The sequence below is a fragment of the Momordica charantia genome, assembly GCF_013281855.1.
Source record: "Momordica charantia cultivar OHB3-1 chromosome 8 unlocalized genomic scaffold, Mcharantia_2.0 BLBB01000008.1, whole genome shotgun sequence".
NCBI lineage: Eukaryota > Viridiplantae > Streptophyta > Magnoliopsida > Cucurbitales > Cucurbitaceae > Momordica > Momordica charantia.
This window is the reverse complement of record NW_028275166.1, coordinates 12434150-12447835: the sequence shown is the minus strand read 5'-3', so window position 1 is coordinate 12447835 and position 13686 is coordinate 12434150. Positions and strand designations below refer to the sequence as shown.

The window sequence follows — 13686 nt, the reverse complement described above, 5'->3', positions numbered from 1 at the left end:
GTTATTTCCTTCTGCTTCTTAGTGCCAAACTCTAATACAATCGCACAATTACCCGTCATTTGGGGAAGAGATATCGGGCTAGGTCCGACATAGTAAAACTGCGTTTAATGTCAGGCCCAGCTCGCCATTAAAATTGACCCAACTTTTTTAACCCTAACTTTAATTTTCACCACGAAAATTTGTCACTTTACAAAATTTTTGCCTCCCTCCGTCGCGCGAACAAGCTCCGTGTGAAAACCCAGCCCCATTGCATGTGATGGGGACGATTTGGCGGCCCTTGCGTGCGATGGGGACGATCTGGCGGCCGGAGCGACGAAGAACTCTGAAAGCAACCTCCATCTCTTCCAGCGACGGGGGATTGAAGCCCTAGATTCGTCCTCCTTCTTCGCTGGTACGTCTTGAATATTTCTCTTTGTTTTCATCGTTTCTTGCAAATGATTTCCTTGGTTCTTTTGGGTTGTTCTATATTACTGAATCGATAATTTCAATGGTTTGTCGATCAAGTTTGGGAAAATCACAAGCTACATTTAGGAGTGGAAAATGTTAAGCAAAGAGATGGAGTCTTGGAGATTTTCCTCATGTACACGCATAAAGAAATAGGCTATCGGCTAATTTTTCTTTTTTTCTGTACTTTTTGAAGATTAGCTTCCATAATTTCTTTGTTTTAATAAACATCTTGACATCGATTTCATGCTCTCAACGCCCATACACAAGGACAACCAAATAGGAAATTTTTTATATCTCTTGCTTTAACTTTCTTCATCCTTGGTATAGTTAGAAACTGGTTAATTAATATCTCTATCTCTAATGGCTTATTTCGATTCCACAGGGGAGCTTCCACAACTTGCAGAGGAAGCTCATTAGATTTTTGATAATTTTAAGTATTATTAACAACAATAAGCTTAAGTACTGAGTTGGGAAAGAATCCATTGTAGTTGGATTGTAGAATGAATACAGAAGAAATGATCAAAAGAAACATAGAATCTGGATTACACTTGAACTGTAAATGTTGATTTTGACCCAACTAAATCTTTTCGCCGAACAAAATTAGGGAATTGGTTTTGAATATTCTTAAAAACATTGGTTTTAACCCAAGAATTTCGAATAACATGTTTTTAATTATGGTCAAAACCATAATTAAAAACGTGTTTTTCAAAATTCATTTCAAACTGAGCGTTCATTTTTTTGTCTGCAGATAGACATTGGTTCAAGGTTGACAGTTATGTAAGTTGGGGTGGACCGAACTTTTCATTGAGTGATCTCAAGTAACTAGCTTTGGTAAGTTTTTTTCTTTTTTTTTAATCTTTCACCTTGTTTCACTAAATGTAATTTTATTTATTTAACTATATAGATTTAGTAGTTGATAGCTTCTTTAGTTTTGGATGAGAAATACATTCCTCCATTTATTATCCTAGTTCATACTGGCTATTTTTGTTAATGTGGAGAGGGCAACCAGATTGATGTAAGGGAGCACGATGACATTTTTTTAAAACGTTATTGTTTGTTGAAATCCCAATATCATGAGACTAGTTTGGTTTTGGTACAATTAAGATGGCACATGTCGCATATTTTTCTCCCACTCCATTTGATCTTGAGTATTGTAGCTTCTTTTAGTTTTGTGTCATATTATTTTGAAGTTGAATAGAATGGTCAACTTTAAAAACATTACTGTTTATTGAACGAACTACAAGGACGAAGTCCTAAAAATCAAAATGCATAATATATGATTGAAGTTGGGGGAGAGAATCAAAATGATCAACTTGGTCTTGGTACCATTGAAGACTCTCTTCTGTAGCAGAAAATCCAAGCATTTCAGGTAGCATTGTTGTTATTGATATTCCAAATGGATACTCCTGTGATGCTTCATGCTTGCTTGTGCTTTTAAATTTTTAACTTTCCAATTGAATGCATTTCAACCTTGGATAGACTAGATAAATTTTGATAATTCTTTTGTGTGGCTTGATTCTGAACTAATCTACTGGCACATATACTTTTTTTTTTATATTTTTTTCTAGTTCAAGATACTTAATTAGCTCGAAAAATATCAGCCCATAATTCATGGGAGATGCCATCCTTCAAGGCCATATCTGCAAATTTCATGAGTCAACAAAGCTCAGGAACATGCCCATCTTCTGGATAGGTATGAATCACCTCCCTCTATAGTAATTTGAACATGCATATAATTTTGATGATAAGAGACGTAGTTGTGTGGCTATCATACAGTTATGGTTGCCAGTTAATATTTCATACTTATCATATGAAGTAATTGTCTGGCTATCCTGCAGTTATAGTAACCAATTTGAGGGTAGTTTTGATTCGATAAGATTGTAGCAAAAAGTTATGATGGAAGTTTTAGAATTATGCATGAGTTTGTGTCTTATGATATAGGCATCATTGAGTTATTGACTAATGTGTTAGAATTTGCATTTTACCTTGATCGTTGGTTAGGTTATTTATGATCTTTGTTTCTTGTTGAGACTTGGAATTATGCTCATGAGGTAACTTTAGGGAGTGAGTTATGTTTAAAGTTGTTATTTTGATATATGAGTTAGATCTTGCATAGTTCTTATGTTTAATTCAAACATTGATTTTGCATGGTTAGCTTGGGGTTGGGTTAGGTTTCATGTGATTGTACTTGACCTTGTATTTTGATACATGATCTCTACTCTTTCTAATGTAAGCTTGCTGCATTTTGATTTTAGGTGTCTTTTGATTTTTAAAAACTATGCTTCATTTTTCAGGTTCTTCTAATTTGGCTACTCTAAAACTCTTCTAAGTAGAGTAGATTTCATAAAGCAAATGACATGAAGCTTTTAGCTAGTTTTATTTTGTAACTTTTGTAACATATTGTACGAAGATTATTTTGTTTAATATAAATATCATATTACATGTATACAAGTGTTGGATATGTTGTTGAATGTAGTTTGACGAGAGATGGGTGGTCCAATATATATATTATGTTTGAATATGTGTTATATGTCATCTCGTATTTCAGGCGTGGTTTTAGAATATTTTAGCAGGGGTCATGTTGAAAATTTGACATTTTTTGTTTCACTTATGCTTGAAGATAATTTAATCTTTATTGCCTATTGAGTTATGTAAATGAAGGTTGTTGTTTATAAGTACACATGTGTTGAGTAAATTCTTGTATTTTTTTTTTAACTCTTGTGATTTTTGCATGTTGAGAAAGGCGGAAATGTTTTTGGTTATTTATAAATAAGGTCTATACATATTATGTTTAAATATATGTTATATGTTATCATATCTCACTGTGGTTTATGATATTGTAGTAGAGGTCATGCTGAAATTCTAATTTTTTTTAGTTAAGTTTGATGAACGAGTATTAATCCTTATTGTTTATTGTCTTTATGTATAAAGAACAAGGTTGTTGTTTACAACTATGCATGTATAAAAAATATTATTGAGATTTGTGCTTAGATTGAGAAATTGGGAAATATGGTTGGTTAGCCTAGTGAAGCAACCAACAATTTTTTGTATTAAATTATTACCCAAACAATGACGGACATTGCCTGACATTGAAAATGAACATTCAATGACAGACATATAATGACGGACATTTAATGACGGAAATTTGATGACTGACATTGTAGGCTACAATAACACCCGAATTGATGTCGAGCCATAACCGACATCATAAGTGACCGTCATTGTAGGAAACAATGGCGGTCACCTACAATGACGGGCTACCTGTCATTGATATCCGTCCGACATCAAAAGTTACAATAACACTCGAAACGATGTCGGACGCGTGTTCGACATCGTTCCCCTCCAATGACGGCCAATGCCCGTCATTAAATCCCGATTTTGTTCTAGTGGATTGTTGGATGCCACGTCAGCATAAGTAATATGTCATCTTGATGCCACATGTTAACTTCTGAGTGGTCCACTTGTCCATGTCACCCACCATGTAGGATTTGTCCACTTGTCCACGTCACCTGCCACGTAGGATTTTTCTCTTGACTTGTTTTGACCATAACTTCTTCGTTTAAACTCCGATTTGAATGATTTAACGGGCATTGGTTTTGTCTTTTCGAGCTCTACACTGTGGATACTTTGATTACAATTCTTAAAACCACGACAATGTTTACTTATCAGAAATCGGAATAAAAATCAATCGGAATAAAAATCAATCAGAATAGAAATGTTATTCCTTTGATGTTGTTTACTAAAACTGACTAGAATCAGAATCAGAGTATATCTCGTTCTTGTTCTTGTTCTTCTTGTTCTTTTTTTTTGTACACTTCTTTCTTATTTCTAGTTAATTATAAATACATTATTGTACTATTTTTTAGTTACAATAACAATAACAATAAATTTTAATTTATTTTATTACTATACGATTGATAGTAAATATTTTTTGTTGTAACAATTTATTTAATATTTATAAAATGAATAATTAAAATAAAATTACATAAACTAAAATATTTTTATTATAATTTAATATAAAATATTATTACATTTTATTATTCTAATAATCAATAACAATAAATTCTATTTTAAAAAATCTATTAATATTAATTAATAATAACAAAGTAAAAAAAAACTAATTTTAAATTAAGTATAAATTTATAATATTTTATAATAAAATCATATCAACCAATAAAAATTGTATAAATTTTTATTAGAAGAAAAAATATTAGTAGTAGAAATTAAAAAGAAATAAATTAAAAAGTCATGAGTCTCATTAAATTAATAAATAAAAAAAAGGGTAAAAGTAGTAAAGTAATCCTAATAATATGTGGGGCTCATATGGTAAGGAATGAGAATTGAGAATGAAATTGATTAGGGTGTAGCACAGAAATGAGATTGCCCTTTTACGGAACGAGATTCCCAAATTTGAGGTGGGTCTCACAATTTGATTTCATTCCTAGCACCATCAAAATAATGGAAAAATTCATTCTCATTCTTTGATTCTGATTTCCAATAAATTTAAAATTTTACCAATACTTTTTATATACATTTTAGTTCTAAAAAATTATTTTATAAAGATATTTGTCGACATTGATATTTTATAGACATTTACATCATTATTCTAAAACAAAACAAAACTAGGTCGATATCGAAGTTTTAATTCATTGGGTAGATGAAGAGGAGGAAAATGGTCCCTCACAGCTGCAGAGTGATGGGCGTTTGGAAGCAACCTCACTTTGTTCTATATATTTGTTTCTCTTTATGAGGCCACAAAGATCTTCTTGATGTGTACACCTCACCATATCTCTTCCCCAAATTAATTGAAATGTAATATCATGATTTTAATGTCATTGAACTGACTTCTACAAATATATATATATATATATATAGCCAAAAAGGTTAGGATTGGAAATTCTTCTATAATGTTTATAATTAGAGTCCCTAATCATGAAACTTTATAATCCATACTTTTTGTATTATTTTTCTTAAAACATTTTAAATATTTTGTTGTAGTATTATGCATAAAGAATTATTTTAGTTCTTTGTTCTTGGTTCTTTTATAAATTATTTAATAAAGGTTTCACGTAGGTATCCATTCCATTCATTTTTTTGATTCATGATATATTGATGCTTATGGTAGACAAGTGAGTTTTTTTTTTTTTTTTTAAATCATGTGCGTGAAGAGATCTGAACTTTGACTTTTAGGAAATTAAGTAATGTATTAACTAGTTTTTATGATAGGTCAAATATTGTTAGAGTTTGAAATTGTTACATGATTAATGAAAAATTTAATGTCAACCATTAAAATGGAACGTTTGGAAGTTGAGGGACTAAAATAAAATATATAAAAATTAGCAACCAAAATGAAATTTACACAGATCAAGGCTTTTATTGTTATTATTATTATCTTTTACAATATCAAAATAGGATTTAAACTAACCTTGTTATATTTATTCTCTACTTTAGCTATGTTGCTTGAATCTTACATAAAATAAATTTGTTTTTGTGTCAAATTTCTAGATTGTATTAACTTGAAATTTTAAGTGATATCACATGGATTATATTAATATTTTAAACTATATTTAAGGTTTTCATTAAATATGATACAAAAATTTAACATCAAAGATAGAAAAATAAACTTCTATAAGAAAAAGAAATAAATAAATAAATAAAGCATTCAAAAATTATAAGAAACAAAACAAAAATTGGTTCAAAATTCGGAGGACAAAATAACAGTCAACCCATTACAATATGTATTTATCTCGAGTCCATTATGGTAGCTTTCATTATTATTCATTTCATAGTAAAATATATATCATTAACTTGTCATAAATTTTTTTAACTTAACAGAGAGATCATTAAAAAATTTTAATATTTAAAAAGCATAAAGTGGTTGCCATTAATCTAAATGCTTTTTTTATTATTACTTTATAAATTTCTTGAATTTTGTAATTTTCCATAAATATTCATGTTGTTCGACGAGATAAAGAGTGACACTTGGTTGGGGACCACAAACTAAATGGAATGTACGATTGAGTGAGATAGAACCTAGGCACTGGCACTACATAATAAGGGAGATGCACCTCACTCTACAGACGAAAGTCTATATGAGATCGAGTGGCAAGTCACACAATACTACCACCGCGTCTCAAGGATGTCCCCTAATCGCTCATCATAATCTCGTACAACGATAAACTCTACCTTCACTAACAGGACGTCCTACCTAGTCATTCTCTACCTATAAAAGGGAAAGAACCACAATGACCACTGGATAAGTGAAAAATCTAACACTAGAAACCTAAGGTGCTCTCTGCTATATTTCTCGACGATTACTAACTTGTCCGTTGAAGATCATTAAACAGGACATTGCACCGATATCGAAGATTGTTATTTTGCAGACTCATTCATCCGACAACAACCCATCTTATAAGACACGTAGACCTCCTCTCCAAAACTCAGCATCAACAACTCCAACTAAAATTGAGATTCCCCACTTTTCCACAAGTTGAAAGTTAATTCCTTGCCTCGGGAAAATGGGATTGCACATAACTTTCAAGTTTCTTCTACGTGGCCAGCCATGAGTAAAAACAGAAAAAGAAAGAAAAATGACACAAGTTGCAAAAGCAAGAGTAGATAGATAAACTAATACCACCACTATCATACATCAAAATCCAAACAGATTCAAAACAGAGAGCATGTAAATTAACCCTTGGAAGAACATAAAACCATATAAAAGAGAAGAAAAAGAAAAAGGCTTTGGTTTTGTTTGTTTATTATGGGCACTTGATTCTGTTGCCGTGAGTGGTCATATCGGTGTAGCACTTTCCACAGAGCTCTCTGTTGCCGTATGTCCCCGGCGGCACGCACTTGCACCTGTAGCAGCACGTCACGCACGCCCTTATGCACACCCTCTTCCTTGAATGCAGCTCACATCTCCTTCCACATTGTGGGTAGCATTCTGTGTTCAACAACAAACAAACCCCTCCGTTGCAAATTTAGTTTCTAAACTTTTCATTTTTTAACTTTCGGGTTTAATAGGTTCAACTTTGAAGTGCATCTATTTGGTCCATGTACTTGTAAGAGTTGTAAATTAAATTACATGTCAGGAAGGTGCTAGAAAAAAGGCTCCACTCGAAGATCTTGAAAATCTATGTTTTAAAAGAAAATTCAAAACTCAGAAAGATATCTTCTGTTGACATCCTACAATATTCAAAGGAATATAGTATTTTATATTCCTGCACAACAAAGGTGAGAATCTAAATGTCCGTTCAATAAAAATCTTGTATCAACAATCGTCCATAAGTTTCAATTTGGTGTCTAATGGATTATCCTTTAAAATGCTTTTAATAGGTATGCCCATTTCATTAATGTGGAAGTTTAAAATAATTTGAAAGTCTAGGAAGCTATTCAAAACTATTTAAGTTAAAATTAGGAGTTTCTTTGCATTTCAAAACTATTTGAGATGTAGAGAAGATTCTTTACCCTGGCCGGAGACTGGCGGTGGCTTGGGAGCTGCCGGAGACGGCGGATTCACCGGCGGAGCAGGGGTGTAAGGTGCCTTCACCGGAGGAGATGGGGTGTATGGTGGTTTCACCGGCGGAGCAGGAGAAGACGGCGGCTTCACCGGCGGAGAAGGAACGTAAGGTGCCTTCGCCGGCGGAGTAGGAGAAGACGGCGGCTTCACTGGCGGAGCAGGAGATGACGGCGGCTTCACCGGCGGAGCAGGAGATGACGGCGGCTTCACCGGCGGAGTTGGAGGTGGGGGAAGCTTGACTGGTGGAGCAGGGGTATATGGTGCCTTAACCGGCGGAGCTGCCGGTGGTTTGATTAGCGGAGCCGGCGGCGGCAGTGGCTTGACAGGCGGCGCCGGCGCCGGCTCTTTGTAAGCCGGAGGAGAAGGAACAGGGGCTGGAACTGGAACCTTGGGGTACACAACATCCTGTAAACCAAATAGCAAAAATTTACTTCTTCAGTTCTCAGTTACCATTTTTCACTCTAATGCTAAACGACATAACAAAAATGTGGTCAAATCTCAATTTTATATTATCAAAAAGACTCAACATAACAACAAAAGCAACATTTTCAGATCCCAAACTAACCATCAAAGTCACCTCCTCCTTCTCCCCAGACAGTCCATTGGCATTGGCTGAAACCTGCAAAAAGACAACAACTCAATCTCAAAACTCAGGGAACCAGAAGTCATAATCCCTCACCACCCAACAAGTTTCGAGAGAAAACAAGCAATACCCATGAGGCAAAAAGAAGAACAACGCAAAAAAGATACAGATTGGCCATTGAGGCCATTCGTCGAACAGGTGGTGGGCAAAACCCAGAAAACATAAGAAGCAGAGGCTTATTGAACTGATCTGATCACACCTAGAAAGAAGCCACACAGAGGTTTAAATAGAGGGCAGAGATTAAAAATGGGGGTAGAGGGGGTTCAAATTTCAAGAAGATGTGATTTTTGGTAAATGGAAAAAAAATAAAAATGTGGATGGATGCCAGTTCAGAGTTTAAGAATGGTGTGTGTGTTTTGATTTTAATTTGTTTTTAATATTTGGAGGCCCACATGCCCAATGGCAGTGTCTGCAGGTATGCTAACTTGGAAATTTTGATGCCCAAAAGCGATCTCCGTAGGGGTGGGTGTCCTCTTTCTCCATGATTATTTACTGCCTTTTCCCACCACTTCTTGTCTTCTCTTCTCTGCCCTTCTTGGATTGGATTCAATTTCTAAGATTTGAGTTTTGGGTTTGTTTTCAGATTTTTACCATTATTAGTTTGTGTTATCGTCAGGCTTTAGCTCGTTCGGGTGAATAGATTTTTGACTCACGATTTTAATAAGCTTGAAATTGGAATATTTGAACTCTCCGAGTTTTGATTGTGTAGAATGATGGACTATGGAAATTTGGAGGATGTTTTATTTGTGATTTTAATATGTCTATGTTTATGGATCTTCTAGGTTTGTGTAATTTGTGTTTGATTGTGTTAGGGGTAAAGCTAGGGCACCACGTGGCCGAACGCATGTCCAAGGCCTCGACTCAGACATCTCGAGGACGTGAGTGTGAGATCAACTCGAGCCTGACCTTAGAATGCGGATAATGGTTGTAGATGATCCTTTGATCTCTAACAGGAGATTCACTAATTGACAATTACAAAATACCGAAATGGCAAAGCAATGCTTCCCAAAGCTACCCTATAAAAGTTGGAGTTCATTCCCTTACAAAGTTCTGTTTGCATAGGTCGTCAATTTGCCAGATCAATGATTTATCTTGGCTCACGTGTTAGCGTGGACCTCGCCAGAACCGTGCATGAACAATTGCATGAAGAAATAGGTTACATAGAAACTTTGATTTGTATAATATGTGTTTAGTTTGTGGGGCTGTAATTGGTATAATGGGGGTGTTTTATAAGTTTGAGCTTATGTAAGATGGGTTTATGTAATTTGTGGGATTGACAAATTCATAATTTAGAATAAACAAACATACTTATCCAATTCATGGAATCATCTAAGAAATGTGCTTTCATTTTTTTATATTTACAAAATCTGCTTTCATTTATTTAATATGTGTATTAAAAAAATTTTGAAACGAGACTCTAAAGTTAAATGTATAATAAAAATGAACATTCTATGCATTTTAGCTACTATATAAAAGGAAAATGAAACTTTTAAATGGGTTGGTAAATTGAAATGAAATTGAAAGTAGACCCACAAAAATCAAAGTACAAATTATCAAATTTTTTAATACTCTTGAAGTCAACTACTACAATAGTGAAGTGTAGATGCAGTAATCAAATTGCTGGGAAAAGGATTGAGGCTTGATATTTTACACACTGTAAAAAATTTTGTCCATGCTGTGTATGAGTTGGCAAGCTGGCAAATTTTTTTTTAACCTTTCTACTTTGTCAGAGTATTAAGTACTTTCTATAATTGCTCTATTAATGGCAAAAGTTGTTCCCAGCCAATAATTTCTTTTTTATTTTAAAAATATGTTTATATGCTATTTTGGTTTTTATTTTATTTGGGTTTTTTTTACTTTTTGATATTTTATTTTTGAATTTTATTTATTCTAATCAACGTCAATTTCGATTCATGTACTTTTAAAAAATGATCATTTTAGTTAATTAATTGTTCTTATACCTTTTTTTTTCCTACCATAATTTCAACGCAGCTTTATACTTAATAAACTTTTGAAATACACCAATAACTTTGTATTAAATGGTTTCAATGGTGTATGAAAATAGTTTTAAAATTTTGCAAATAGAGATTAAAATGGTCATTTCTTAAAAATACAGATAATAAAATAGACATTTTAAAATTATAGGGACTAAAATGAATAACAGTTGAAAGTATACGAATCAAAATAAATATTTTAAATTTACAATTATTGAAAGGAATTACCGATGAATCAAATAGTATTTAAACCTTAAAAATACTGCATCACAAGTGTATATGATGAAACATACTAGCAAATATACCTTGAATGCCAACAAAAGCCTCGTTACTTTGGGAATAAATATTAATAGTAAGTATTTTATAAGAATATATTCTGGATATTGTTATTTTTATTGCCATATTTTGGGACATTTTTTTTTCCTTTAATGGGACAATTGTTTAACTCTATTACAACGTTTGATGGTTGGAGATCTTGAAATTTTAATAACTAAATAAATAGTGCCATTGTGATATTTGAAATTCATTTATGTCTCTTTTACTTTGTTTTCTTACCCAAATAACTCAACCTAAATAATTGGACATCTCTATTTCATTATTTAGGGCTAATATTTCTGTCCTCATTTTGTAATATGATACAAAAAAAAAAAGAAATGAATTGAAATCTTAAGCAATTTATTTAAAAGTTTAACAACTTCATACATGCAATTAAAATTTAAATTCACATTGTGTAACAAGAAAATTTTGTAAATACAATGATTACTTATTCATTGAGAAAGACCCAAATATTCTTTTAGACGACGTTACAAATTAAAATAGAACAATTAAAAGTTATAAGTGAAAGTGGATCATTTCATTCCAAAAAATTAATTAAATTAAAATAGAAAAGAAAAAAATAGGGGTGATGTTGCTTCTAAGGGATGAAACCCTTAAAAAGAGAGAATAATCAGAATTTCGGCTCACTTAGTTAAAATCAAATAAATTTTAAATTTATCAATTGTTCGGCATTTTTTTAATTCAACATGAAAAATCGAGTCTACTCGTTGGGGAGCTATGTTTTGGACAAATCTATTAATAATATATCAATAAAATATAAGTCTCATAGTTCACTGACAATTGGTATGTATTCCTTTCTTTGAAGTTGGAGGTTAGAATGTTCGTATCTCCGATTTGTTATATCCATAAAAAAAAAAAAAAAATCCTAACACAATTTTTTTTTTTAACAATGAATACCCTTCAAAATAAAGAAATGTCAATATTTCAAGTAAGTAGCGTTGTACTAAAATAATAAAATAATTAATTATAACTTTTAAAATTTTGGATTAAAATAGATTTTTTGAAAATACAATAAAAAATAACATAAGTTGAAACCACCTGAGCTGAAAATACAAATGCCAAAAATAGAATTTAGATGTCCTTTATCAATGAAATTATAAGACTTCGAAATAATTAAACTACTCTAGACATTAATAATATTGTTTAAATACAGTAAGCTTTTTTTCTAAAAAAAAAAAAAGAAGTTGTTGGTTGAAATCTCTCTTTTAATTCTCAATAGCTCAAGTCCTTAATACATTAAGTGGTTAAAATATCATAAACTTTTCACTAAGGTATCTGGGATCACATTCATTATTTCTTTGTTTATCGTTTTCAATTTTTAAAAAGTATAATTATTTTATAACTATTCATACTTCCTACGTTTTATTTTTAAAAAACGTTGGAAATTTTGAAAATAATAAAATCAAATTTCTTGTTTTACTGTTTCTAGATTTTTCAATATATAAATAAAAGTATTATTCTATCATTTTAACTTACAAAATGTATAATAAACATTAAAAAATAAATACAAGAAAAAATTTGAATACTTAATCTAAAAATTATTTTTCATATAAAAGGTTATTTTATTTTATTTAAAATTTTAGAGAAGGAGAAACAGATACCGAACATGTTTATGTGTCTAGAAATAGAAATTTTAGAGACTGTTTGGAACACTCTTATTTCTTGTTTTTTATTTTATAATTTTAATAAATAGTAGTAGAATTGTGTCAAATAATTATTTATTTATTTTTTCCTTTTTTTATTGAAAAAATAAATAAAAACTTATTTAGTAACCATTTTTTGTTTCTCGTTATCAAAAATTTTAAATTAAAAATGTAAAATTTTACAAGAAGATAAATTTTAAAAATAAAATATTCAAAATTTTTATCTTATATTATTTTTTATATTTATTATGCATTTTACAAGTCAAGAATGATAAAATAATATTTTTATTTATATGTTGGAGAAAAAAAATTAGAAACATGAACAAGAAACTGAATCTTATTATTTAAAATTTCTACCAAATTTAAAAAATATTTCTTAAAAAATGAAAAATAAGAAACGTGAATAATTACCCAACACTCATATTTTTTAATTGAAAGATAGAATAAAAAATACAAAAGGTCATAAATATCTGCCCTCCTCAAATCTATAACTTAAAATAATTGAACTAAAAGAATCAATTAAAAAACTCAAAATCAATTACAATATACACTAGATTAAAATACTATTTTAGTTTCTGTACTTTTAAATTTGGTTCTTACACTTTAAAGATATTTATTTTGATTACCATAGTTTCAATTTTAGTTCATTTTACTTTCTGGACTTTCAAAATGTTCGTCATATTCAATGTACTTTTAAACGATAATCATTTTTATCCCTTAATTTTATTTTTAATCTCATTTTTTCAATCATAATTTCAACCTAGTACTACATTCAATAAATATATTGAATGGTAATTTTTCGGTTATGATAGAATTTTCGTTAAAATTTTAAAAATAAAGTTCAAAATATAAGAATAAAACCAACATTTTAAAAGGACAGAGGTTAAAATAAATCAAAGTAAAAAAAAAAGGAGTAAAGAATCGTATTTTTTAACCTGTACATTATTTTAACCAAAGGAAAAAAAAAGGAAAAAAGAGAACTTTACAACTGGCGAAACCAAAGTGGACCCCATGTCGTATGATTAGAGGAGAGCTGGAGCCAGCTCAGCCAAGGCCGTGCTATTATATTATTATTATAATATGATCTTTATATATATAGATCCA

The 13686-nt window shown here is 31.0% G+C and overlaps 1 protein-coding gene and 1 long non-coding RNA gene across 5 annotated transcripts; one reads left to right on the top strand and one right to left on the bottom strand.

Annotated features, from left to right (window-relative positions):
* The first annotated feature begins 51 nt into the window (after positions 1 to 51).
* LOC111018379 (uncharacterized) lies at positions 52 to 9924 on the top strand. Of its 3 annotated transcripts, none has more exons than XR_015792918.1 (4): positions 52 to 391; positions 1196 to 1278; positions 2016 to 2140; positions 5074 to 5348. It is a non-coding gene; the product is annotated as an uncharacterized LOC111018379 (long non-coding RNA). The 3 variants fall into 3 exon arrangements; XR_002602395.2 differs by lacking the exon at positions 5074 to 5348 and adding an exon at positions 9422 to 9924 and having other exon boundaries at positions 53 to 391; XR_002602394.2 differs by lacking the exon at positions 5074 to 5348 and adding an exon at positions 2742 to 2968 and having other exon boundaries at positions 60 to 391.
* Positions 7048 to 8892, bottom strand: LOC111018378 (Gibberellin-regulated family protein). Of its 2 annotated transcripts, XM_088127839.1 has the most exons (5): positions 8680 to 8892; positions 8532 to 8585; positions 8185 to 8371; positions 7915 to 8154; positions 7048 to 7390 (listed from the first exon to the last, which is right to left on the bottom strand). In XM_088127839.1, exons 1-5 carry the CDS (start codon positions 8770 to 8772, stop codon positions 7206 to 7208), a joined length of 759 nt encoding a protein of 252 aa, XP_087983965.1. In that variant the 5' UTR covers positions 8773 to 8892; the 3' UTR covers positions 7048 to 7205. The 2 variants fall into 2 exon arrangements, with proteins under 2 accessions (XP_087983965.1, XP_022150124.1); XM_022294432.2 differs by having other exon boundaries at positions 7915 to 8371; positions 8680 to 8887.
* Positions 9925 to 13686: the final 3762 nt, after the last annotated feature.